This window comes from Ruditapes philippinarum, unplaced genomic scaffold (genome assembly GCF_026571515.1).
Source record: "Ruditapes philippinarum isolate M1 unplaced genomic scaffold, ASM2657151v2 ctg4619_1_1_1_1, whole genome shotgun sequence".
Lineage (NCBI taxonomy): Eukaryota > Metazoa > Mollusca > Bivalvia > Venerida > Veneridae > Ruditapes > Ruditapes philippinarum.
The window spans coordinates 49,656-75,809 of NW_026859628.1; the positions used below are offsets into that span (position 1 = coordinate 49,656).

General features: G+C 33.2%; 2 protein-coding genes and 1 long non-coding RNA gene across 3 annotated transcripts; 2 read left to right on the plus strand and 1 right to left on the minus strand.

The window, feature by feature from the left end:
• Positions 1-15,474: 15,474 nt before the first annotated feature.
• LOC132757291 (uncharacterized) lies at positions 15,475-18,950 on the minus strand. Its single transcript, XR_009629429.1, has 4 exons — positions 18,869-18,950; positions 17,607-17,773; positions 17,190-17,324; positions 15,475-15,568 (listed from the first exon to the last, which is right to left on the minus strand). It is a non-coding gene; the product is annotated as an uncharacterized LOC132757291 (long non-coding RNA).
• Positions 18,951-21,263: 2,313 nt separating this feature from the next.
• Positions 21,264-25,609, plus strand: LOC132757287 (uncharacterized). Its single transcript, XM_060748535.1, has 2 exons — positions 21,264-21,518; positions 24,071-25,609. The coding sequence occupies exon 2, from the start codon at positions 24,071-24,073 to the stop codon at positions 25,028-25,030; it is 960 nt and encodes a 319-aa protein (XP_060604518.1). The 5' UTR covers positions 21,264-21,518; the 3' UTR covers positions 25,031-25,609.
• LOC132757288 (uncharacterized) lies at positions 21,512-22,437 on the plus strand. Its single transcript, XM_060748536.1, has one exon. The coding sequence runs from the start codon at positions 21,646-21,648 to the stop codon at positions 22,249-22,251; it is 606 nt and encodes a 201-aa protein (XP_060604519.1). The 5' UTR covers positions 21,512-21,645; the 3' UTR covers positions 22,252-22,437.
• Positions 25,610-26,154: the final 545 nt, after the last annotated feature.

Here is a 26,154-nt window from a genome sequence, read left to right on the forward strand (position 1 = left end):
GAACACAGAGCAGACGTGAAACTTTCTTAGCTAAACTTTATTCTTGTTCAGTACAATACGACATTTTAGATGTTACATACACAGCACGGCGCATTTTATGACGACAAACCTGGGTTTCATTTGTTGATTTGTAAAATTTTGTAAGTACTCCGCAATGACTTTGACTCCTACGTGAGAATTTACACGTTAAACCTTTCGTCATTCCTGATAAAACACTATTGCACTTTTAATCAATATTACATGTGGTGGATAATTGTATATCTACATGTACACTTAAACCCTGGACAAATAATATCTGTACCCTGTTCTAGGTTAAGCCTTTACACAATAGAGAGCTCATGTAATGCCATGTAATTTTCCATGACCACAAACTGTTGAAATGTTATCAGCCAATCGATCAGTAGCAAACATATATCTTTTTTGTTGTAATTTATCTTTTTTCGCACGCACGCACACCCCCCCCCCCCCCCCCACACACACATACATACATACATACATACATACATACATACATACATACATACATACATACATACATACATCATTATATATGGCAGACATATCGGGTTACACAGCCATTCACTGCATGGGACATGTCTACTATATGCCATTATCTATAATAACACTTGATGGATGCCTTTTTTATTAGACTGAATATTTGTTTTAAGCCTTAAATTTGCCTTTACCTACTTTGAATTTAACATTTCAGAAACATATGTATAGGTCTTGCTACCTTTTTTATATTGAAATACAGTGCAGTTAATCGACATAAAGATTTCTCAACTAAGATACAACAAATAATAGCCCGTCAAGAGAACTCGAGAACAAACTAACTAACTAACTAATTAACTAACTAACTGACTAAGTAAGTAAGTAAGTAAGTATCTAACTAACTAACTAACTAATTTGAAAGTATCATGAATAAAATAATATTTTAAATGAACAAAAAAGTTTTACTCTTTCCTAGTTACTGTAGCACAAAAGAGCTGAAAATTGTTTCCTTGAACGGCTTTCAGCGTTATTCATTCTTGATGATAAATACCTACGATGTTATCATTTAAAAGAGGTGAACGGCTGATGACGTTACTAAAATTTCGATGACACTCTAACTGAAATTCCCTATAACTTTAACAGAAAAGCATTTTTGAAGATATGAATTGGAATATTTAATGACAAAATGTTGACGTTTATGAATCGTATGATAAAAGGATTTATTATCATGAGAAAATATAAGTTTTTGTGACTTAAAAATAAAAATGCCGCATCTCATCGGATAGTGTGGTTATTTTCAGACAAAATTCACGTGAAGTAAAGCTTGCACAGGGCCAGAAATTTGTTAGTATGCTCCTTTGGATGTTGACTATGAATCCATAACATTGATTTACTCAACACAGTTGGGATATGTTAGAAATAGATGAATACTTACCGTCCGTCAATTGTGTTTCGTGCGCCGACATGTATATACTGGTACAGCTGTCGACGTTGGAACTGCTGTCTGCCCATTTGATTGTACGGTGTGTAAATTATGTATCTATTCATTTTATGCAATGACGTCACGCAAAAAATATGCACGGAGTCGTTAAACTTTTCAATTTAAGTTTGATTACATTGCAACTAATTATATTTGTGTTAACCACTAAGTAGGCTATATTTAACATTTATGCAGACATATTTATTTTTATTTGATACGTTTAAAGTTATCAGATAGCAAATACTCTGCACTAGTTTAATTAATTATTTTAATGAGGAAAATACCGTATATGTGACGTATATCATTAAAATTTAATGTGTACATTTGTAGAAGTACATATGATGAAATAAAACTGTTAATGTGTGTTTAAGTCACACAAAAACGTTCGATATCATTCAGCGCCTAAGCAATTATCCTGATGAGAAATTGACGTGCTCTCCTGCTTATATCTGATTCGAGATAATTCGCAGGTAGAACAAGTGGAACATAAATAATAAAACAAAATCCCGTAAGCTAGCTGCTAAACTTTCTCACATATAATGAGCATTGACGACATTCTTGAAATCTTAAAAGAAAAGTTGAACGTTTTATTTGTATGAATTATTATGCATATAAACAGTGAAACTTTCGTCTACAATAAATCAAATACATGTACATGTATATAATATATTGTTCCATAAAATGGCCCGAATAAAAGTATCACTCCCTTAACCGGTGACCGGTGACAGGTATGTCTTTATTTCAACACACATTTGCCAAACCAAACAAGTCGGCGAAAGTTGTTTCAACTTCACTTTTAGCGAACTCCGGATATAACGAACGATATTCAAATGTCCCTTGAGTTCAATATAAGCGGAGTCGACTGTATACTGTCAGAGTATATTGTTTATTGCATGCGATAGAAAGAAGTCTTACAGGTAAAGGTTAATTTGACGAAGGTACAGAAAATCTATGATAGAGCCAAGAAAACGAAATAGTAGAAAATACAATATTTTGTAGAAACGCTCAGGCAGATTGGTAGAATTCAGCAATACATACAGGAAAAAATATACAGATACAGGGAACATGTGGATTCTTGCGTTATGTAATTCACTGCAGATAAAGGTTGTATTATGCAAGTTTGGAGAAGATTACGCTGGTACTTAAGATATACAAGTGTCACGAAAAGTGAGAATGTTAAAAAGGCACCATCTGATGAACTTTACATGGAAGTAATGCCTTATCACATTGCGATACTGCAGACATTTTCACAAAAAATCTTACGATTTATCTTAAGTTTTTCACTTACGATAATCGTAAGTTAAATCTTAAGTCATTTTCACAAAGCCACTCGTAAGTTAAAATTTTATCTTAAGATAAAAAATTCACTTACGATAAATCTTACGACAAAAACATCCCTAGCAACGTTCATTTGATAGTGATGTGCATGCTCTATATTTGATTCCGGTTTTAAAATCAAGTAATCAAGAGCTTGAAATATCTATTGAACACAATCAAATTTCAATAAGAACAAAAAAAAAATGATTCAAACTGATATAATTTATATCTTGATTGAAGATAATTATAAATATCTAAAAGATTCAGAAAGAAGGTCTACTATGTTATTAATAAATAAAAAGGTACCACTAGTACATGCTGGCAATGAAATCGAACTCACCAATTGTACAAATTATAAGTTTTCAATAATAAGTTACAGTCTAGTTCACATTTAAACTATTCATAACCTTCTCCATCGTGACGTCATCAAGTCATGACGTCACAAATGTTTATGTTGAAAAATAATTATACCTCAATTTGTGTTATTTATAGCATATTGTTTGCTTATATTTATTTGTCCTCCAACTTTTTGTTTGTTTTTATTCAGTTTAGGTAAGAGATACATGATATTTTACCCTTAAGAGAGAAAAAACTACACTTACGAACGGGAAAGACCTATCGTAAAGTTACGACAGATTTTGCACTTAAGATTTTCTTAAGATTTTTTGTGAAAAGGAGATTTATCGTAAGATTTCTCTTACGACAAAAAATTGTCGTAAGATTTTTTGTGAAAATGTCTGCTGGAATATGAAAAAGTTAAATCCGATCAATAGACCACAGAAAGTGTAACAAAGAAGTGATACGATCATTTCCGAAAGCGGGACCTCGGGAAAAAAAACACGGAAAATCAAACACGAGCAAGTCTGCGCTATCCTTACAGATAACCCTGAGAAATTGAAAATAGAGGAGCAATTAAATAATGAAGTTAATGTTTCATCTGACAAAACAGGCAAAATAGAGAATATCCCATTGTAAAAAATGCGAAAGAAAAATAATTATTCATCTGTGAAGAGGATTGGTATTGCCTAGGAGTGTGAAGCAAATGTTTGGACACATTGGTAAATGCATTGTTATTAAAGCAATGAGCTTTTGAGGTCATACTTGCCTTTGATGACAAGCTTTGAATATTTGTGATTGATAGGAAAAGCTTCGAATTATGTTTGACAATAACTAATTGCCCATTTTCACTGCGGTATACCGTACCCCGGATTTTGCTCGATTATATGATGACTTTTATCCCATTTTGCGACTTTGAACGAGGAAAGAAGGTTCGTTCAGTGACGATATTATTTCATTTTGAATTGGTTTGAAATAAATTTTATAGATAAACAAATACTTCGATAATTTCTCTATTGGCTGAAAACCAAAAGTGTTGAGAAATGAAAGCTTTTCATTCCTGCTCATGAAAAAAAATCTATAATTTTCTGTGTTTAAAAAGTTCTCGTTGCTATCGAAGGATCAACCTTTCCAGAATTTGTTAATAATTATTGCATATCGTACTTTACATCGTAAAAAAGCATCCAAAGAGCATTAATTCAGCCTCAAGATTGTCAATATTAGACAGTATTGAGCAAGTGATAATATCAACCGACTTCCTACTATGCCAAAAATCCATTTCAAGGAAACTTTCGGTCATTTTGTAGCTGCACTCTAGCAACGGCAGACCGTCTGCACGTGAAATTTGTTACGTCATAAGCAATGAGTTACAGTATGACTGCCGAGCGGGAACAGCTAAAACAACCGAATAATGGATTTTGATAAGAAAATGATAAAGGGCAGCAGATGAAATTAAATGTTATGTTCCTTATAACCTTTTACCTCATAAAGGCTTGTTTGAAGGCTTTACTACCCCTCCCCTTTTGAGGCCTCAAATAGTGTAAAACATGCGCTATTTAAAAATTTTGAGTTTGAGAAAAGTGCTCTGCCTTGTGCCTACGTTCCCTTCGCAGCTCACTGAATACACTCGCGTTACTTCAGACCGCTCGTGTAACGAGCGCCGATTTGTGATATAGACCTTTACAGTGAACTTTGAACGACCAACAAAAATCTACCAAATTTCAATTTATCCAAAAATCTTTATACGTATTTTCTTTGGTTGAAACATATCACGTGTCTGCAAAATTTATAAATAGACGGGTATTTCCTCGCCAGATTGTAAACAAAATACACAAAATAGCGTATCCGGCCAGACATCTCTACAGAAGTTTGTTTTCCGTTAAACCACTGAACACAATTAGGATACATTTAATTGTTCTAAACATGGTCATTAAAGTAACTGTGTTTTTCAAGGAAAAGCGCACCTTCATCGATATAATTTGCGAGAGAAACCAGTTTCCGCGATCTAGATCTACATTAGTTCTGGCTCCAAAACTTTATAAGCCGCTATTAAACTGACGCGGCATGTAATGTCACAGTATATAAACGGGTAACCTGAAGACCTTAAGCTAGATCTACATCGGGAAAAAAAACATTGACAGGACAAATTTTGTATGTCTATTGTACTCTGATTCAGTCAACTCTAGATCATGTGTGAGGAAGATGCACCTGTAAGTGATGTTGAAGAGAATTGACATTGTACTGTATTTGATAAAGTAGCCAACAGTACACAAGTCTGGTCTGCAGGTGTTAAGACAGTCCAGATGTCAATATGGTATTAATTTTGATTTATGCTTAAACATTTGAGACAGTATTTTTCACTGTCCATGATTCTGATTATGTTCCCTTAGCAATAATACATGTGATATATCTCAAACAGATCAGATTATCTTACAACATTGGCTAAAGCATTTATCAGTTTAAAAGAAACTTCACAATTTGTAGTGACGACTAAAAAGTGAATAGTGCAGACAGGATCAGATCTTACGACACAGATGGGCCTCCGCAATATATTTTTTTTAAATTCTATAAATTGTTAAAATTGTATAAAATATGTAACCATGCAGCTGAACAGAAATTTTATCTATGTCATTGTGTGCATGGAATATAGAAAATTTAGTAGCCATCATTTCATACAGTTATTGATTTCTCTTTAACTCTTTTACTGTGGTTCGTGTTTTTTTTTTTTTTATTTTTTTTTTTCATTAACAAAAACACAAATGTGATTTTATTTAGAAATTCTAAAATATTCACTATATATTTCATTTTGTTAACAAAGTTAAGCTGTAGTGGATATGTTTTGAACTTGTTACATAATATAAACATTTACAAGATATCTTCCAGATTGAACACAATAGAGTAATTTCTGTGGCTTTTAAATAAAAAAAAAATCCTGTAACAGTTATCATAATTGATAAATTTATTAATATAAAAGCGCCATACAGTTATCAAAATTGAATAATTAATAAACATGTCAGGGTAATGCAGGAGATTAGTGCTTTTCATGTATTTAAAAACAACTTATTATGAATAACTATGATTTGGAAGAGATGCTAAATAAATATCCATCCCGTAACCGTGTGTACAGCGGAAAAATTCAAATACGTAGAGGAGAATACAAATACAGACACGAGTGAATCATTAGGTCGTATTTTATTCCAAATGAGTTTTTTTAATTCATTGGGTAAACGACCCAGTCAGTATAATGTTCACTTTGATCAATCGTTGAAAAATGCCTTTCTGGGTTTATTGCAGTCAGATACAGGATTTAAGATATGCGGACTATATTGTGTATATTACATCATACATAAATTTTTTCGTAGAAACATGAAGGACCTTTAAACACATTTTGATGTGCAATGCAGGAAATGGAATGACGATTTTATTCGATCTTATTTTAGTTACATGTATAATAAATGTAAAGGTACACAATAAAAGGTTGTAAAGAAAAATATTGCCGTGTTATGTATAATGATCCCATGTAAATGTAATTGATCGATATGATCATAATATAAAGAAGACAAATACTGCTTCAACTCATACATGTTTATTTCCTACATGGTAACATATATAATAACAAAGTTATATATCATTTTACAAAACCGGCTTTTATATTGTTACAAATTTATCCAAAACATATTACAATACAGTCGACTACAAGGTGTATGTTCTAATTTCTTCTTTATAACGTTCTTAAATGTCGAGTAAATGTTCTACGGCTTCGCAATATTCTCGTCTAAATTGATAGTATCTCAGCATAGTCCAAGCCATGTATACAAATGTTCACATATTCAATGTGTCTGGACAGTTGCTTTATTCCAAAAGTTTTTATTATTGACAAACACATATTCACATCGCTTATATGCAAATAAGTTTATATGGAAAAAGATTGCCGCCGCATGTGTGCAGTCTTGCCGCCGCACGTGTGTAGTATGATGTTTCCTCTCTATGGTCCTGTTACAGGCATTTTTTTTAACTCTTTTTTATTGATATAAAGATATTATCACTCTCAAAACGTTTTTGTCGTGTGATCAATCGATTGTGACACTAGTCCTTATGCCCATTGGCACCCAAAATAGGAGGCAAATACTACATTAATAGGTTTTGTATAGTCATATTTTGGTCATTCATTTACGGTTTTTTGATAATATGAGAATAATTTTGAGAATATGAGAAAACGATTTATAATGTTTGTATATTATTGAACACTATTTTTAAGGAAACCATGCCGTTGATGCAAGTCATTATTATGTTTCCTCTACTTGGCTCTGTTGTCTGTTACCAACGACAGTTTTTGTTTAATTTCAAATTTCAAGTGTTAAATTATAACTTAAACCTTTAATTAAGTACTGCTTCCAATTTGTTCACATGTAGTGTAAACAGAAACATATGCCATTCGGAAATTGTAAGAAAGAAAAACTACCCTCTCTTAGTAACTTTTGAAATCTTTTTAAGAACTTTTTTTTCTTACTTTGTTCGAAATAATGATCAAAATAATTACTTACCGCCAACGATAAGTGCAGCGAAACAAAATAACACCGGTAACCACGTTTCTTTAAAACGAAAAGCGAAACAATTCTTAATTATTGATGTGTTTCAACCAGTAAAAATTAACTTCCTAGTTATTTATTCAAACTAAGCATAGAAAATGCATTACTCATTGATTCTCCACTAAATCTGCAAATTAGAAAATATTCTGTCCCTCGAGTATATTTTGTTGCACTGCAATTGAAAAATACGTTTGGGCATTCTATTGCTTCAATACATGATCATGTAAGTAAAGCATTCAAATTAATGTGATAGTCTGTTGGATTTATACGAAATTATTATCATGCAAAGGTGCTGTATAGCCCATTATGTAATGTTCCCAGGCTTGGGTCCCATATAACTGTTGGTTTTACATAATTTCCCCTGAAACATGTGTTGAAGAAAAGCCTCTTAAGTATTAAGTTTTATTTTAAATGTCTAAGTGAGCGATTTTTATTGTTTTCTACAGTCAATTTGGAAAAAGGTTACAAGCTGAAATACATGTCCCTCATATATTGAACGTTACCACACTTCAGGTAATCCTGAGTAAAAGTAATATGAACTTGTAACATATTAATAGTTTGCTATTGAACTCAAGTTTTAACATATTTCATTATTCAAAAATAATTTTGACTACAATATACATGTTAGAACCACAATGACTTTGCAATGATGAGTCAATTTGGATTATAATCTAAAGAGAAACAGATACGTTACCATGATATCCCACTGAGAAAGATTTACTATAACCAGCACTTAAAAGTGGGATCGCATTTATACATTATTCAAATATATGCTTTAGGAAACCTAATGGGATACTCAGGCGAATTAATGACAAAAATATAAAAATGATTTTATGTACTCAACTCACGTTAAAATGACATTTTTTTAAAAGTCCCAGCATGAATGTCTGTATAAATTCTATTATTTTGGGTTTGAAGCGTAAATATATCTACGAGTATATATGTTGAACAAAATTTAGAGGCCGACAGAATCACCGAATATGTTTTAAAATTGTACAAACCCTGGAAGTTAAGATAACATAACGATATTGTGGATTTTGTATGACTGAAAAAGGTATAAGTCACTCATTTGACATGTTTTTTTAAGGTTTCCAGAGTTCAATGTGACAACTATTGTGATATCTAAACACTCTAACCTGACCCACGTGGGTCAAATTAGGAAACCACAATTGTTTTCTATATAACGAGAAAAGTTTTGTACCTGTGACTGCCTAGTGTATTCATTTTGATGATATATACAGAATAGTGAATGAACAATTCAAAACAAAGGAATGAAAATTTTGCCTGTGTCTCCCTTTAATATTATAATATATTTGGCAAACATATGTGTATATCTGATATATATTAGTTTTTTGACCAACTGATACGTTACCAACAGATACGTTACCAATATTTATTGTTTGAATCTCAATTGACGGTTTTGCTCAGTTTTGAAATGGTTTCATTTAAAAAAAATCACAGCATAACGTACGTGTAGACGATAAATGATGCTTTGGTCTTGATTTTATTAGAAAACTGAAAATGTGAATCAGGAATTTGAAATCCAAGGATTAGTTGAGTTCTAGAAAATAAAATGTTGAAAAACAGGAAAGAAACATATAAAGATTTTATTGTTTTATTTCCTGGAATAAATATATGTTGATATATTTTTGGTTTGCAAAATTTGTATTAAAATAAAATGTAGAGGACTGTTTAACTTCTGGTAACGTATCTGTTTATCATAGTAACGTATCTGTTTAGAAAGAGATTTGAGTACTGTTTAATAAATATAACTAAATTTTCAACAAAACTTTGGTTTAAATAAGTAACATATGATTAGGCAATATATAACAGCACTGTAACTTAATGAAGAAAAAAAACATTAAAGTATTTTTAAATGAATGCCCGTTAGTTTCTAAATTTTAGTCAGGACCGCCGTATCAGTATATAAAGAAAAAACTATATAGAAAAAAATAAAGACAATTGAACAGAAGATGAACCAAAAAGACAAACGAAATACAGAATGTCAATTCACACTATGAAACACCCACAATAATTTAGCTGTTACATATTCTAATAGATGAGTGTCTTAATTTAAATGTTCTTGTAAAGTTCAATCTGTTTCTTAAAGTCACAATGTTATTTGACTATTTGAAGCTACACATAAAACAATAAAACCTAAAAACAACTATAAATGATAATTTGTGTTCTGTTTAATATTCAGACATATTATTTATTGGTCAGTTGTTTAGGAATCTTTATGAATATCTATCTACCTGTTCAGGTTTTTTTTTAAATTTTGTTCATAGTAGAAAGGTGAAACAGATACGTTACTATGATTCAATATTCGTTTCCACTGAACGGAATAAATCTATACTGTTAAGTACATCCGAGCTACATTGTGTCAAGGATAAGTATGGAACATCAGTATTTCTATTGGCCTAAAATGCTTTTATAAGTAAATCATGTATTTGGAAAAAGGTTAACATCATTGACTTCAAACCACTTGCTCCTCGCCGCTGAAGGTTTGAATCTCGACAGAAAATTTGGATTTTATTCGTGTGAGGAAACTATCCAGCTAGCTTACGGAACTTCGGTGATTCTACTCGAGACACGTTCGTGTTCTGCATTAATTTACGGAAGAGCACTTGCGGTCTTCTTCCACAGAAAAGCTGGGACGCCGCCATATAACCTACACTGTGTTGCGAGATAAAACCGAACCAAAAACATACTTATATTATTATGAATCCTACCTTTACCTATCGTACCAAGATTGTCGGATGATGAATGGCATAAATTTTGATAAAAATAGGTCGAATAGATAAGATTTAAGTTAAACTATACTGACTTTTAAGTGCAATTATATGCCACTCGCAAATTATCCTGGCCATGTTGGCCATTTTTAGATAAGAACGCGACAAAACTAGTATAATTTAGTACGTTTAACACTAACGTAACTTAGAATACATTGCTTTTACCTTCCCGTTGCAAATGTACATCATACTTGCAATATGTCACGTTGTATGGGCATCGTGGCAATGTTAATGAAATTTTAGCGTGTAGAGGACAAGAGGCACAGTGTGTTACAAAAGAAATGTTTTATTTCATTTTATTTTAGCTAGAAGAAAACATCAAGCTGTTATGATCGCTGCGGCGTCGTTGTTATTTTCGTCGTAGCGAAATCGTTGAAGTAGCTCAAACCCTTTTAAATGATATCATCATGATTTTTTTATCAGGACATGGTGCATTTTTGTTTGCTTTTTTAACATTTGGCATAATTCTGAAAGCAATATTTTTGAGTTATGTCCCATGGTAATTAACATTTTTAACAGACGAGTGTAAACACCGTTTGTAATACTTGTTTTTGTTGAAAATTGAGAATTGCTTAAGCTTGATAGGTGTTGAACATTTTATTGTGTTATTTAATAAGAAAGAAGTAGATATGATTGTTGCGTCGTTATATGTCGCAACGCCGCTAAATGTGTTGCAAAACCTTTTCCCATGAAATGTCGCAATTGTAACTTTAAATGTCGCACGATTCCTTGACGTTAAAGTCCGAAGTACTACCGTTTATTGTCGCAAGATATATATTCATTATGAAATTAAGTAAGCATGTAGTTATATTACAATAAATATTGAGTAATTGTTTGTACATGTATCTATATATTAAGTAACTTGGGGTCATAAAGTAACGTCCCGATTCATCTGTTGACTCAAGACAAAACATGCTTTTTAACTATCTATTTGTTTGAAAATAAAATCTAAAAGCTATAGATTATAGTATAGTATGCAACTACGCTACATTTTAGGTGCATAGAATACTCATCTGTATACTCAGTATAATTCTTTGCGATTAAGCATGTTAATAACCATGCTAGTGTTCATCTACTTGCCCCGTACCGCTTTTGCCTCGAATCACGCCAGGGACTTAGTATTCTTTCATATGAGAACGATACCCCAGCTAGCTTACGGAACATCGCTAGCTCTAATCAGGTTCTCGTTTTTGCCTGAAAAAAATGAACGAAAGGGCATCTGAGATATTTCTTCACAAGTCGCCATATGTCCTTAATGTGTTGGCGCGACGTAAACTCCAACATAAATATATTAGTACCAGACTGCTAATTTTGTATAGTGCTGTAAGAACTAGCTTTCTACAATCTGAATACCAAATTGAATATTTTTAATAAAATTCACATAAATTATCTTTTGAAAAAAAGTTTTCTCTGTGTGAATGCGCGGTTGTGTTTCATTGCGTTTGGTTTAATTGCCATTTTCACCAGCAAAACATCAGGGATCACTTTCATTTTATTTCTGTAGGCCTTGTCGTTGTGCCACGACTTCGGATTTCATGCTGAACAGCGAAACAGATGGCAATATAAAACTCCGTCACCATCCAATTATTGTCCTTGCTTTATACATTACTTAAAATCAAATGATCCAAACATACCCAAATATGATATTCATGCCTGTCATTCCAGATGCTTTTGATTTATGGACTTCTATGTTTACAAATTTTGTTAAAAATAAAATATTTTATTCAGATATGCTATGTAACATACACCAGCTTACTGTCGTCTGGTAAGCGACCTACCGATTCAGGTGATACCAAAGTCTAAATATGCCTTGAGCTTTTTGTTCTTAAACACATTCATCCTTTTTAGTACTTATCGGCAAAATTTATTCTTACATAAATTTCAAAGGCGTCAAACTATCAGAAATGAGATACATTTTATAACTTACTAAATTTCTTTTCAGGTAGTTCACCATTAAATACTCTCTTTTTTGTATTTCATTCGAAAATGCCACTTTGAAAAGTGTGAACATGTAAAGAAATTTAACAATACAATTTATTCAAATTGATTCTTTGTGACCTTGTCCTAATAAACTTTCATTAACACATACTAGTTAATGTGAATCCAGTAATGATGCTATCTTTATGTCTGAGACGTGTTCACTCATGAACAAAAGAGGTGTAACAATAACCATTTGGTCACGTCGGTCCCTCAAATCAGTAAGGTAACACAAAAGCAAAAATAAACGGCATGCATAATAAGTTCATACACACATCTTCTCTTCGCCAAAAACCTACATTGTGTCAATGACTTATCAAAGTCATTAAAAGTGACAGCAAAATGTAGAACTGCAGGCAATCTTGCTTATAGGTGAAAAATGACAAAACCTATGTTAAAATGTCGATAAACATCGCTCAAACCGATATTATTTCTATTATAATAAAAGTAGTTCACTATCGCTTTTCTTTCAAGCGAATATTATTTACGCTGCTGATTTTAGTATTAAATTGACATTATTTTGCACCCTACTGTCACTTCTCCGTCGTCTGTCTATCCGTTCGTTCGTCTGTCTGCTCATCCGCCCGTCGCAAAACTTGTTCGGATGACTTGTGCAATTCCATCCAAACTTTAAGGAATAATCAGTACCTAGTCTAGTCATGAATATGATCGGCATATTTTTTCAGAGTTATGACTCCTTAATTAGTTTTACTTTTAGAGTTTGTACGGACTACTTCTCTTATAACACTTATGCAATTTCAGCGAAAAAAATACAGAATTGTTCTGTAGCTCAAGTACTTGCGCTTATTACACTGGTTTTTTGGTTGACTGTTTTTTTTGCCCAGTTGTTGCCCTTTAATAAAAAAGGTGTTTCTGTGTGCTGCCAGCTAGAATCCTGTCCGGACTACACCTAAAAAACTAGTTGTGCAATTTCGTCGAAACTTAAAAGGAATGATTAATGCAAAGTTAGTTGTGCATATTTTCGGCATTTTCCGGTTTAATGGTTATGTCAGATTATGTCAGTAACTTGCACTTTCCATTACCATTCATGAACAAGCTCAATTAAACCGAGCCTTTTGTCTTGTTGGGCTTTCTTTAGGGATTCTTATTTTCTCTATTTTATGGACCTTTTATGATTTAAATTTTTAAAGTTTGTCCGCACTTCTACTTCTACTACTTCTGCAATTTCAATGAAACTTTACAGGATTGATTGGTAGCTAAAGCACTTTTGCATAGAACATGGGTTTTCCGGTTGAACGATATTTGGCCTTGGAGTTATGGCCCTGGAATAAAGAACGCGTTTTGCTCTGTTAATGATACTTGTGTCTCCTGCTACACAATTGCTGCAACATGCAATCGGACACATGTGATCACTGATCGATCTTGTTTCTTCTGTGGGTATAATGTCAAAACCACAAGTGTTAGAGTACTTTTTTGTTTAAATCTATTGAGCACAAAGATTCGGTACTTTTAAATTTTCGAGTTTTGCCCTCCTTCGAAGAACAGGGGGGTATATCAATTTTGCTTATGTCGGTCTTTTGCTCTGTCCGTCGGTAGACATGGTTTCTGCTGATTATCTTCGAAACTATTAATCACAAAATCTTTATATTTCACATAGTAATTTGTCATAACTAGTAAATGACTTTGGGGTCACTAGGTCAAAGATCAAGGTCACAGGGGCCTTAAATGTCAAAATGGTTTTCGCTGATTATCATGGAAAGTAAACATCACAAAGTCGTCATATTTTACATGGTGATTGGTCGTAACTAGTAGATAACCCCTATTGATATTATGGATATCAGGTAAAATGTCTGGGTCATATAGGCCTTAAATGTCAGAATGGTTTCCGCCCATTATCTTGGTTAAAATTATCACAAAGTCTTCATATTTCATTTATTGATTTGTCATAAATAGTAAAAGACAACAATTAATTTTGGCGTTATAAGGTCAAAGGTCAAGGACACAGAGGTCTTAAATGTCAGAATGGTTTCCACTCATTATCTAGAAAAGTATTCATCAGAAAGTCTTCATTTTCACGTATTGATTGGTCATAACTAGTAGATGACCGCTTTTCATATTAGAGTCACTAGGTCAAAGGTCAAGGTCACAGGGGCATTAAATGTTAGAATGGTTTCTTTTGATTATCTACTCATAACAAAGTCTTCATATTTCACATATTGTTGGTCATAACTAGTAGATGACCCCTTTTGATTTTGCGGTCACTAGGTCAAAGGTAAAGGTCACAGGGGCCTCGAATGGTAATACGATTTCCGTTTATTATCTTGGTTACTATTTATCAAAAAGTGATCATATTTCACTTAATGATAGTTCATAACTAGTAGATGACCCCTATTGATTCTCTGGTCACCTAGTCAAAGGTCACGGTCAAAGGCTCTTTCAATGGTAGTATGATTTCAGCTCATTATCTTGAAAGATAATTATCACAAAGCCTTCATATTTCACATACTGATTGGTCACAATCACCAAATGACCCGTATTGCTTTTGGGGTGACTAGTTCAAAGGTCAAGGTCACAGAAGGTCTTAAATATTGGAATTGTTTCCACTTATTATCTTGAAAACTATTAACCGAAAAGTCTTCATATTTCACATACTGATTGGTCATAACTAGTAAGTGACCCCTATTGATTTTGGAGTCACTAGGTCAAGGTCACAGGGCTCTTGAATGTATGGTTTCCGCTCATTAACTTGAAAGCTGTTTATCACAAAGTCTTCATATTTCTACTATTGATTGGTCATAACTATTAGATGACCCTATTGATCTTTGGTCTCTAGTTCAAAAGTCTACGTCACAAAGAAGAAAACAGAATAAAAGTGTTTATCCACAATGTTTAACATTTTTTTTTCAAAATAATGCTGTGTTTGATGCATGAAAATTGTTACTTTTGTAAGGTTCTTATGTCCATAAAAAGACCATAAGAAATAAAAGAGAACACGGCATCGCGTCAATATGCAATATGAGAATATCTAAGACAATAACATAATAGTTATTACGGTCATTGTTGAATTGTGCACCACCTTCAATATGAATAATCTCAGGATTTTGGTTGCAACTTTGGATCGCCATCTGAATTAAGATAAGATGTGGTTAACGTTTCTTTATTTTATATAGAAATACATATATATGTGTTACAAAAGTAAATAGTACTATACAAAATAGAAGCTGGCCTTAGAAAAGATGGAGTATATGTAAGGTTTCTTTTTACAATAATACACATGTGTTTATTTCAACAGCACGGTGTTTAAACTTGTCTACATTCTGTTCTCGTAAGAAAGGTACAGACGTATAGGATCTATAAAAAGTTACAATGAGCGAAAAAATAAGTGCTTTTATTTCTAGACGTAGTCTACATTGAATTGTATTGGCTCGCAAACCAGGGCACAGTGATTTCGTCTATCTACTTACTGTGATTAGCTTTCTTTAACGCTGCCTTTTGTGTATCATTTTGTGCTTTATCGTTTTATTTGTTCGCTTTTGTTATCACCCAATGTAATTTTAAGATTTACAGATAACTGCTTTATCAACCGCTTTTCACTGCCTACATATTACGCTACATGTGTGCGTTTGATTGTGTAGGCAGACCTCAGCGCATGTCTTAAGTATTTTGACGATTGTATTTATTCTTGCAGGTGACATTCTATTGTTTTAATACAAGATTGGTAAGTAGTGTTATTTTAAAGTACTGAACAACAACTCACCCAACTAACAACTTTTTTCTTGTTATTTAAAATTATCCAATGTGCAGTTTATTCAGCTGCAAGTTGAGCAGTGTGTCCTAAAATATTTTCAATTACCCTATAAAATCGATCACTGCTGATTATGTTAAAAAAAAATTCAATTAAACATGTATGTCCTTCATCATACTGAATATAAGATTGTTACCTCTTGTGTTAAATGAACATTAAATGTTATTGTCTTTTCCTGTATTTTTGTTTACATAGATATTTACTCGCAACAGTGTGGCATAATCTAAATCTAATCTTAACGTAAGTAGGATATTGTGAATGGTATGGTATCGTTTCCTTTCAATATATGTTAAGAGTGTTTTTCCCCATTAAGTGAATACTTAGACATTTTGATTCCATGATTAGTAATTTTGTTATTCTATCGATATCATCTCTCATATTCAAGCGTTGTTATTACCTTTTGATTTTTTATATAACCTTTCAGAAATTTTCACAACTGTGAATAACAAATATTAACATGTAAAATCATGGTTTAAATGTTGTTTCAATAATTTGCGGGGTACTTTTAGTATCAGCTCGTTGACTGTCATTCCTTGATAATTCCAAAACTATTTAATTTTGTAATGTACAAACGAAGGCTAAGTTTGGGAGTTCTAACTTTAGGTTAAACCTAATTTTGAGATCAAATGTCAGAAATTATGTGTTTCGTCTTTCACAACGTTATTTTAAAGTACAGAGTATAAATGTTCGCCTTCATGAGTGAAACATTGTGTGGCGCAAGGGGTTCAGACCAGTGTTGTTGTTCCTAGAGAAACTGGCTTCCTACTTATCAAAGACACTTGTTTCCATCTGAATAGTTATTCATACAATACCAAATATTTGTATAGTTTTATTTAATGAGTATTTAAAGATTACTATGTTAATAATTTACGTTACGAAATACGAATCAATCCCGTTTGTATTTAGTTGTTTTTACTTATTTTACCTTTCATTGTTTTTACCTTAAATCCGCTATTGTAACATTCAAGAAATACACCCGATTGTGAACCTATGGAGTTATAATTATCCTGTGCAAATGTCGATATTGGAGTAAATCCTGGAATCAAATGCGTGTTGGATTTGCAATCAGTCATTATCTGAAACATAAAACAAAATAACACATTGACTGCTAGTTGAAGTGATATTATAAAGTAAAATGTCCAATTCAAACTATGATATTATCAAACTAAACATAGTATTATGTCAACAACATAATATTGATATTGTTTAATCATACTTATCATTTACACGAATAAATTTGTTTCAGGCATAACTTTACGTAATATAACAACCCAACCATCAGTTTCAAAGTGTTCGATTCAAATTTAAATAGTTTACAACCAAAATAATTTTTATCAAATGCATAGAAGGCGTTTTACACTTATCCTTCTTCTCCACATCATCGGTGACGTCATGTTACACGAGGAAAGAACATAGGCATCGTCAGATCCGCCATTAATTGGATCACAAGGGCTTGCTTCAGGATGAGTTGCGTGTTGTGCTAGGGCAATATATTAAACAACCAAGACTTCTGTACATGTAAAAACTAAAAAATATTAAGCAAAAAGGCATACTATTCAAAACTTTTAAACACTTCCACTTGTTCACTAATGAGGTGACACACAAAAAAATAATGGTACTCAACATTGCAATAAAATGTTGCAGGTGCGTTTTTTACCATATTTTCACAATAGTTGACATTGCAAGTTAAAGCTCACGTACATAAGTGCATGCTTAAAATAAGAAACCTTTTGGTACTACTCATTATAATATCAAAGATAGATTAACACCTGGTGTTTTACAGCAGTTGTGTGTACAATTTATTTATTACATGCAGAAGGATGGGGGGGGGAAGGGGAAGTTGTAGAGTAATTCAAAGATGTAAAAATACTGAAGAAGATGATATTGAAATTGAATTAATATTAATGAGTTAATAAGTTGCCAAAATATAATTGTTAACGGAGATTCTGATATTGATTGTAATAATTGCACATATAAGAAATGTTAAGATGAAGTAGTTACGTCTACAAAAGAATAGTTCATATTACTAAAGATGAAAGTAGCTGTGAAATATTTAGAACATTTTGCTGATTTAAAAGGCGGTTGCAGAACTGTCATTCTTATTCTGACGGTGAAAGTGTTTTGATAATTAAAAGTATTATTAAGAAAATAGTTTTGAAAATAGATTCAGTTCTTTATCATCAGAGGTGGTTGCAATGGTACTAATTAAATGATGAAAATTCTTTGTTATTTGGAATTAGTCATTAATTCTTTTCATAACATTTATAATCTCGTTTCTATCAAAATATGTTACAATTATCAAGAAGGTTACCAAATAAATTTGTCAATGAGAAAATAAAATAAAATGCAGTCTCGTATTGATTGGCCGTATTCACAGACGGATAGGTGGTTATAAATGGTTTAAACGGAACATATCATGATGACGAACATGTTAATATGAAACTATATTTAATTTAAATTAAAAAAAGAATTCATCCGGCGATGTTTATACGATTTGACATGAAATGTTATTCCATGAATAACTGATGGGTGTAAAAGAATGTGTGTGCAAGTCTTTAAAACATCAGTGTACAAATTAAAAACAATGAAGTATATAAAACACAAATAAAAGTATAATTACGTCTTGGTGATGCAGTAGTAATTGAGGAAACAGATATGGTTTGGGCTTATGTTGTTTTAATTGATGCTGCTGTAGTTTTGCTTGGCGTTGCTGTTGTTTGTTTTGATGGTAATAAAGATGTTTGGGGCATGTTAGCTACAAAAGAATGTTTCTTTAAAGAGGTTGTTAAACTATGCGCTGTCAGACAGTATTTGCCACAGAACGTATATGTCACACGTGTGGGACATATTCGGCCGAATTAATCACAGATGTTTATTTGCCATATACGTTTATGTAATTTGGACGTCAATGCCTGACCGTATATGTAACAAATTTTACACGGTTAACTAACATTATTATCGCCGTTTTCGCCTACATTCATCAATGTTAATAATCATCATGAACAACAACAACAACAACATCATCATCATTTTCATCAATGATACATCATCATCGTCATTCACGGCGCCTTGCTTATCATTTTACCAGTACGATGAAACTGTGTCAATACACAATGTCTGGCTTGTCGAAAATATGTGCTTAATATTTTGGACATTCATATTTATTGACTTGAAGATAAAATACCGACTTTTCATGCCCCAACTCTGAGGGGAGGGGGTTTTAACGTTTTCTTGTCTGTGCGTATGTGTATGAGTACGTGCGTCTGTCCGTCCCGCATCTTTAGTATTGCCCAGTTAATCATAAAGTTAGGGGTCTTGAAATTGTACATGAATATTTGCCAGTATTATGTTATTGTGCATTTGACATTTCGCTTGTCGATTCGGGCAGTCATGTCAGAGTTATTCCCTTGATTCAGTAAAATAGGGAATAGGCGGTTTGTGTCGCGTGCAGCATCAACAATATTTAAACTAGGGACATGACTATGGAACTTGTAAGTTACGCACAAAGCGTGATTTTGGTATGCTCTTTAAAAAATGACGTTGAACCACTAAATAGAATTAATTTTTTGACACCGTGACTTAGATATAAGCAAAATCAAATCAATTAACTGTTTTAATTATGATAACACGATTTTGAACATTTTCATAAATTATTTTCTTCACGCCACAAGCCAGGTGTATAATTATACAGTGGTGCTCACGAGAGGAGATAGCATGAATGGCGTTCTGTTCACTCCACATTTAGAACTTCCTCCGTAAACGTTCAGGGATATTGCAGTACGATACTCACGAAATATGTTTTGCGCTTAGTTGGTGACATATTTGTTTATTGTTTCCTTTAAAAAAAATCGATGAAATATTTTTTTATTAAATACTTTTTAAAAAATCGGTGAAATATTTGATTATTATATACTTGTGATCATAATATTGATGATGATAATGCTGCTGCTCTTGATGATAATGAAGATGGCGGTTGTCGTATTTACGATTTCGTCATTAGGTTTTTATTTTTCATAAACGGTATTGTGCAAAACAGACTTATTGACGAAAAACTCCACATGCGACATATACGTTCGTGTTTTCATTTTTATTTACAATTTTGGTAAGTGACACATATTTTTGGTGAGCATATAAAAACTCAATTCAACCGAATATGGCACATTCTATGATCCATTTTCGGCTGATGAGTGTGCCATATCTGACCAAATATGTCACACGTTAGACAAATTCGAAGCGAATATATCACACGTGTGCCATATTCGGTCCGTGACATGTACGGTCTGACAACGCGCACTTATATAGAAGTTAAATAGTATAACATCTGACAGAATTCCATAAAAATGTGTGTTCCCTTGTCCAGTTTCAGTCATGTTACTGAATATTCCTTAATAATATTAAGTGATTTGTTAAGAAAATGGGCCTAGCTTAAAAACAAAATGTACACAAGAACTTTCTCTCGGTAACATTACAAAAAAGTGTTACAAAAATATAGCAAAATTTCAAGTATTTCGTTTCTTTAATTATATTTCAGTGTGCATCCATGCACAAATAAGAAACAGAGAAGAAGCAAATGTACGACAATCCCAGCTCAGTTTAATATAATAAAATCAAAAGGTCTAGCATCAATCATTGCAAAACAAATGATCAATTAATATTCCATCGCAAACTGTTAGAATTACATTCAACATCAAATTAGAATGTATCACATTTGTTTCATGCAAAGTATAAGTGATAAAACATATACTTACTATAAACATCAAATAAAAATGTTTCACTTTTGTTTGTTGTATAGTATAAGTGATATGTGATAAACTAACAATAGACATCACATGAGAATATATCACCTTTGTTTGTTGTATAGTATAAGTGAAATAGTATATACTTACAATAAATATCGAATGAGAATGAATCACTTCTGTGTGTTGTATTGTTTAAGTTACATACGATATACTAACAATAGGATGTATAACTTCTGTTTGTTGTCGGGTATTTATGTGATAGAGGATATGTATATTTTATAAACATATAAAATAATTTATAACATTGTTGTACTTTTCGTGAATTGAATTCCCTTCCACTGATATGCTATTTTAGGAATTACCATTAACCAGTCAGAGAGTACAATCTTATCACATGACTTTCTTAACCAATCAAGATCCGGCATCTTCATTCTTAGCCATCATTTTACGAAGGATAACACGCTTATTCATTTTGTTTAAGATTCTGTTATTTACGCTATAATTAAGTCATATCTTAAACAACATTATACGGTAATAATTGATAAAGGTGTTTTTACATCATATTAGAGGTAAATCCCTGCAGCACGGATATGTTGAAGTGATAAATTTTGACGTTTTTGTTCTCATTACTGAAGGCAGTGCGTTTTGCAGATTCAAGATGGCCGCTTCCATCCAAATATTTGGACATTCATTTGTGAAACGTCTGAAAGGCTTTCTACGCGATCAAGTACAGCTGCGTTTCAATTTAAATTTATCTTCATCTCCTCTGGTACAATATTCTGGCTATTCCGGAGCAGTGGTCGGCACATTACGGTCAAATTTAACGGACATTCTGGATTTTTTGCCTGATATTGTTGTTCTATTGATTGGAACGAACGATCTCTTTAGTCCAGAGGTAACGGCAGTTTCCCTCACGTCATCGATTTTAGATTTGGTTGACAGTCTTATATTCTTATGTCGAGTCAAGAAAGTAGTGGTCTGTCAAATTCTGCATCGACAACCGACCTCCACGGGCAGGTACAGAGTTGACACAGAATGGTTCAACAACCGGGTCGATGAGACGAATCATTTGCTCTCTTCCAGAATCCAAATGCTTCCACATGATCACGTCATTTTCTGGCGCCTCAAAGGGTTCTGGTCACCAGAGGCTACAAAACAGTCCTTTTCCTTGGATGGAGTACATTTATCAGATGTGGGCCAGAAGAAGTTATATTCAAACATCCGTGCTGCAGTGGTGCATACATTGAACAAATGGCTTCTATAAGAATCAAGATATGTATATGTTTTATATTTCTCACTGTTCGCTGTTTAGCGATGAACTTTCAAGTTGAGAACTATATACAGCCTTTTATATCATTTATAAATCTAATGTATACAGTTTAAGTCACATCTACAATAGTTTAAGCTACTTTACTCTTTATTTCACATACTGATAATGTCTTAGTGGTTCTACTTTTTCATTATCCCTCATGTACAGACTCAATCAAACCGAGTCTGCAATTCTTATGTTATTTTGTTGTGATTAATACTTCCGAAGGATCACTTTGTTTCCAGAATTTTGTACTTCACAACAGCAGGTGTCAAGTGCTGTGTGGCAGTCGTAAAAAGTTGCCCCGTACTTCACTTCAGTGTTGTTATATTTTCTGGTCCTCCGGGATCATTGATACCAACACTATAAAGTGTTGAGAATTGAGTACCGCTCAAGCCGGTGCTAGGGGGCGTGAGGGATGTTGCACTTATTCATTATCCCTCATGTACAGACTCAATCAAACCGAGTCTGCAATTCTTATGTTATTTTGTTGTGATTAATGCTTCCGAAGGATCACTTTGTTTCCAGAATTTTATAATGGTTGTGAAGGCATTATGCTTACCATCACACACAATCGTTAACTTGTGTTAATGATAAAAAATACCAACTTTTAATTATATAGATATTCAACTTTGTGATACGGTACCAGTCAGTTATGCCGACACTAAAAATGTCTCTGTTTCGACTACTTTTTGTCTTTCCAGACAACGTCTGATGTATTGTTTTTCCAGACTATGTTCTGATGTTAATGTTATTTTGTTTTTTGTCCAGACTATGTTCTGATGTTTATGTTTTTCCAGACTTGGTCTGATGTATAAGTTTTACCAGACTCTGTTCTGATGTTAATGTTTTTCCAGACTATGTTCTGATGTTAACTTTCCAGACTACGTTCTGCTGTTAATGTTTTTCCAGACTACGTTCTGATGTACATAATTCTTGAAACAAAGTGATCCCTCGGAAGCATTAATCACAACAAAATAATATAAGAATTGCAGACTCGGTTTGATTGAGTCTGTACATGAGGGATAATGAAAAAGTGCAACATCCCTCACGCCCCCTAGCACCGGCTTGAGCGGTACTCAATTCTCAACACTTTATAGTGTTGGCATCAATGATCCCGAAGGACCAGAAAATATAACAACACTGAAGTGAAGTACGGGGCAACTTTTTACGGCTGCCACACGGCACTTGACACCTGCTGTTGTGAAGTACAAAATTCTGGAAACAAAGTGATCCCTCGGAAGCATTAATCACAACAAAATAACATAAGAATTGCAGACTCGGTTTGATTGAGTCTGTACATGAGGGATAATGAAAAGTGCAACATCCCTCACGCCCCCTAGCACCTAGCATGTTTTCCAGACGATGTTCTGATGTACATGTTTTCCAGACTATGTTCTGATGAACATGTTTCCAGACTACGTTCTGATGTTTGTGGTTTTCCAGACTATGTTCTGATGTACATGTTTTCCAGACTATGTTCTGATGAACATGTTTCCAGACTACGTTCTGATGTTTATGGTTTTCCAGACTATGTTCTGATGTTAATGTTTTTCCAGACTAAGATCTGATGTACATGTCTCCAGACCGTGCTCTGGTGTAAATGTTTAGGCGACTACGTTTAAACTATTTTATGTATATTTTGTCAGTCTATGTTATTATATACATAACAATACTGTAATGTTTTCTGTTCTTGGTTCGGAGGTACACATCCCATGTTAATTCAGGTTATTCGATTCATTTATAACCCATCCCTCTTTTTTCCTAATTCCAGATGAAACGCAATAAACGTACGGCTACTGTCAGTAAATGCCTGTTACCATGTTGTACGGCGGGTACATCAAGCCTTAGTCCAGAGGACGATGCCGTGCACAATCATGACAATGTGACTACAAGGAAAAGAACAAAAGCTAAGAACAGTAGTCAAACAAACCATAGTCCAGAGGACGATACCATACACAATCATGACAATGTGACAACAAGGAATCATGAGAAAAGAACAAAATCTAAGAATAGCAGTAAACATATAAGAAGACGCAACAAAAGTAATCACAATGCCAACAGTCTACCTACGCCGTCACAGCCATCTACAACACAAAGGGTTCCACCTCCACACAGCCATCTGCCACCATTACAGGTCCAACAGAGTTCGGACACTAGCACTGATGACTCTGAAAGTGATGACTCTGAAAGTGATGATGACATTTTTAATTTAGATAGTGTAATTCATAACCACACATATAACCTGGCAGGTAACATTGGTCTATCACAATTTGAAGAGCCTGTTTCCACACCTATTTCACATTCAATTCCTAACAAAATTATTAGGAAAATTCAGTCCAACAAATTTGTCGACTTTGCAACTCTTCTGCCAAACATGGCACTATCAATGTCACATCAGGACCAATTTTCACTGACAGTCAATTCCAAAAACCATTTGAGCCTGGTCCCCTCAACAAATACTAAGAGAATACATAATATTGACTGTTGGACTACTGCATTCTTAAGGTTTGTGGCAATCTACTCCACAACCTACCCGCATGAGACCCCACAGTTAATGAAATATGGGGAAATTGTGCGGGACCTAGCTAGCCGGAGACCGGGCCTTGCCTGGTCTTACTACGATTGCCAGTTTCGTATGTTCCGGGAACGGCAGGTTGGGCGGCAGACCAGGTCTCCTGGTCTTTTGTGGCGGTTTTCGTCGCCCAGATATGGAAAAATATGTTATATGTAGTTATTTGTTTAAACTTTCATGGCAAATAAATAAATTTGCCGTAGTTATATTTACTTGTTTAAACATTCAAGGCAAATAAATAAATTTGCCCTTTTTCAATCTATAACCTTGTTACTTTTCTATTTTCCCATACGTAGTACACAGGGCCGAAGTTTGGTTGTAAAACAGATGAGATAAATATATTTTATAAACATATAAAATAATTTATAACATTGTTGTACTTTTCGTGAATTGAATTCCCTTCCACTGATATGCTATTTTAGGAATTACCATTAACCAATCAGAGAGTACAATTTTATCACATGACTTTCTTAACCAATCAAGATCCGGCATCTTCATTCTTAGCCATTATTTTACGAAGGATAACACGCTTATTCATTTTGTTTAACCGCCGCCTCCCTTTTCCTCCACCTCTTATTTTGTTTACTCTCTGTTTGGCTGTTGGTTTTTATTATTTCTTATAATATTGACACCACCTGTTTCTATTACTTCTTATAATTTTGACACCACTTCTCTTTGTTGTTATTTATATGAACTTGTTAAATTTTGAGACACAGACAAATATGTTATAAATACTAATATTTACTTGTTTAAAGGGCGGTTTTCGTCGCCCAGATATGGAAAAATATGTTATATGTAGTTATTTGTTTAAACTTTCATGGCAAATAAATAAATTTGCCGTAGTTATATTTACTTGTTTAAACATTCAAGGCAAATAAATAAATTTGCCCTTTTTCAATCTATAACCTTGTTACTTTTCTACTTTCCCATACGTAGTACACAGGGCCAAAGTTTGGTTGTAAAACAGATGAGATAAATTTACCATATACATCAAATGATAGTGTATCACTGTTGTTTGTTGTATAGTATAAGTGACATAAGATAAACTTACAAAAAACATCAAATGAGAATGTATAAGTTTTGTTCATTGTATTATATAAGTGAAATAGGATATACTTACAATTGATATCAAATGAGAATGAATCACTTTTGTTTGTTGTATTGTTTCAGTAACATACGATATACTAACAATAGGCATGAAATAAGCATGTATCACTTCTGTTTGTTGTATAGTATAAGCGACGTTGGATATACTTAAAATAAACATCAAATAAGAATGTATC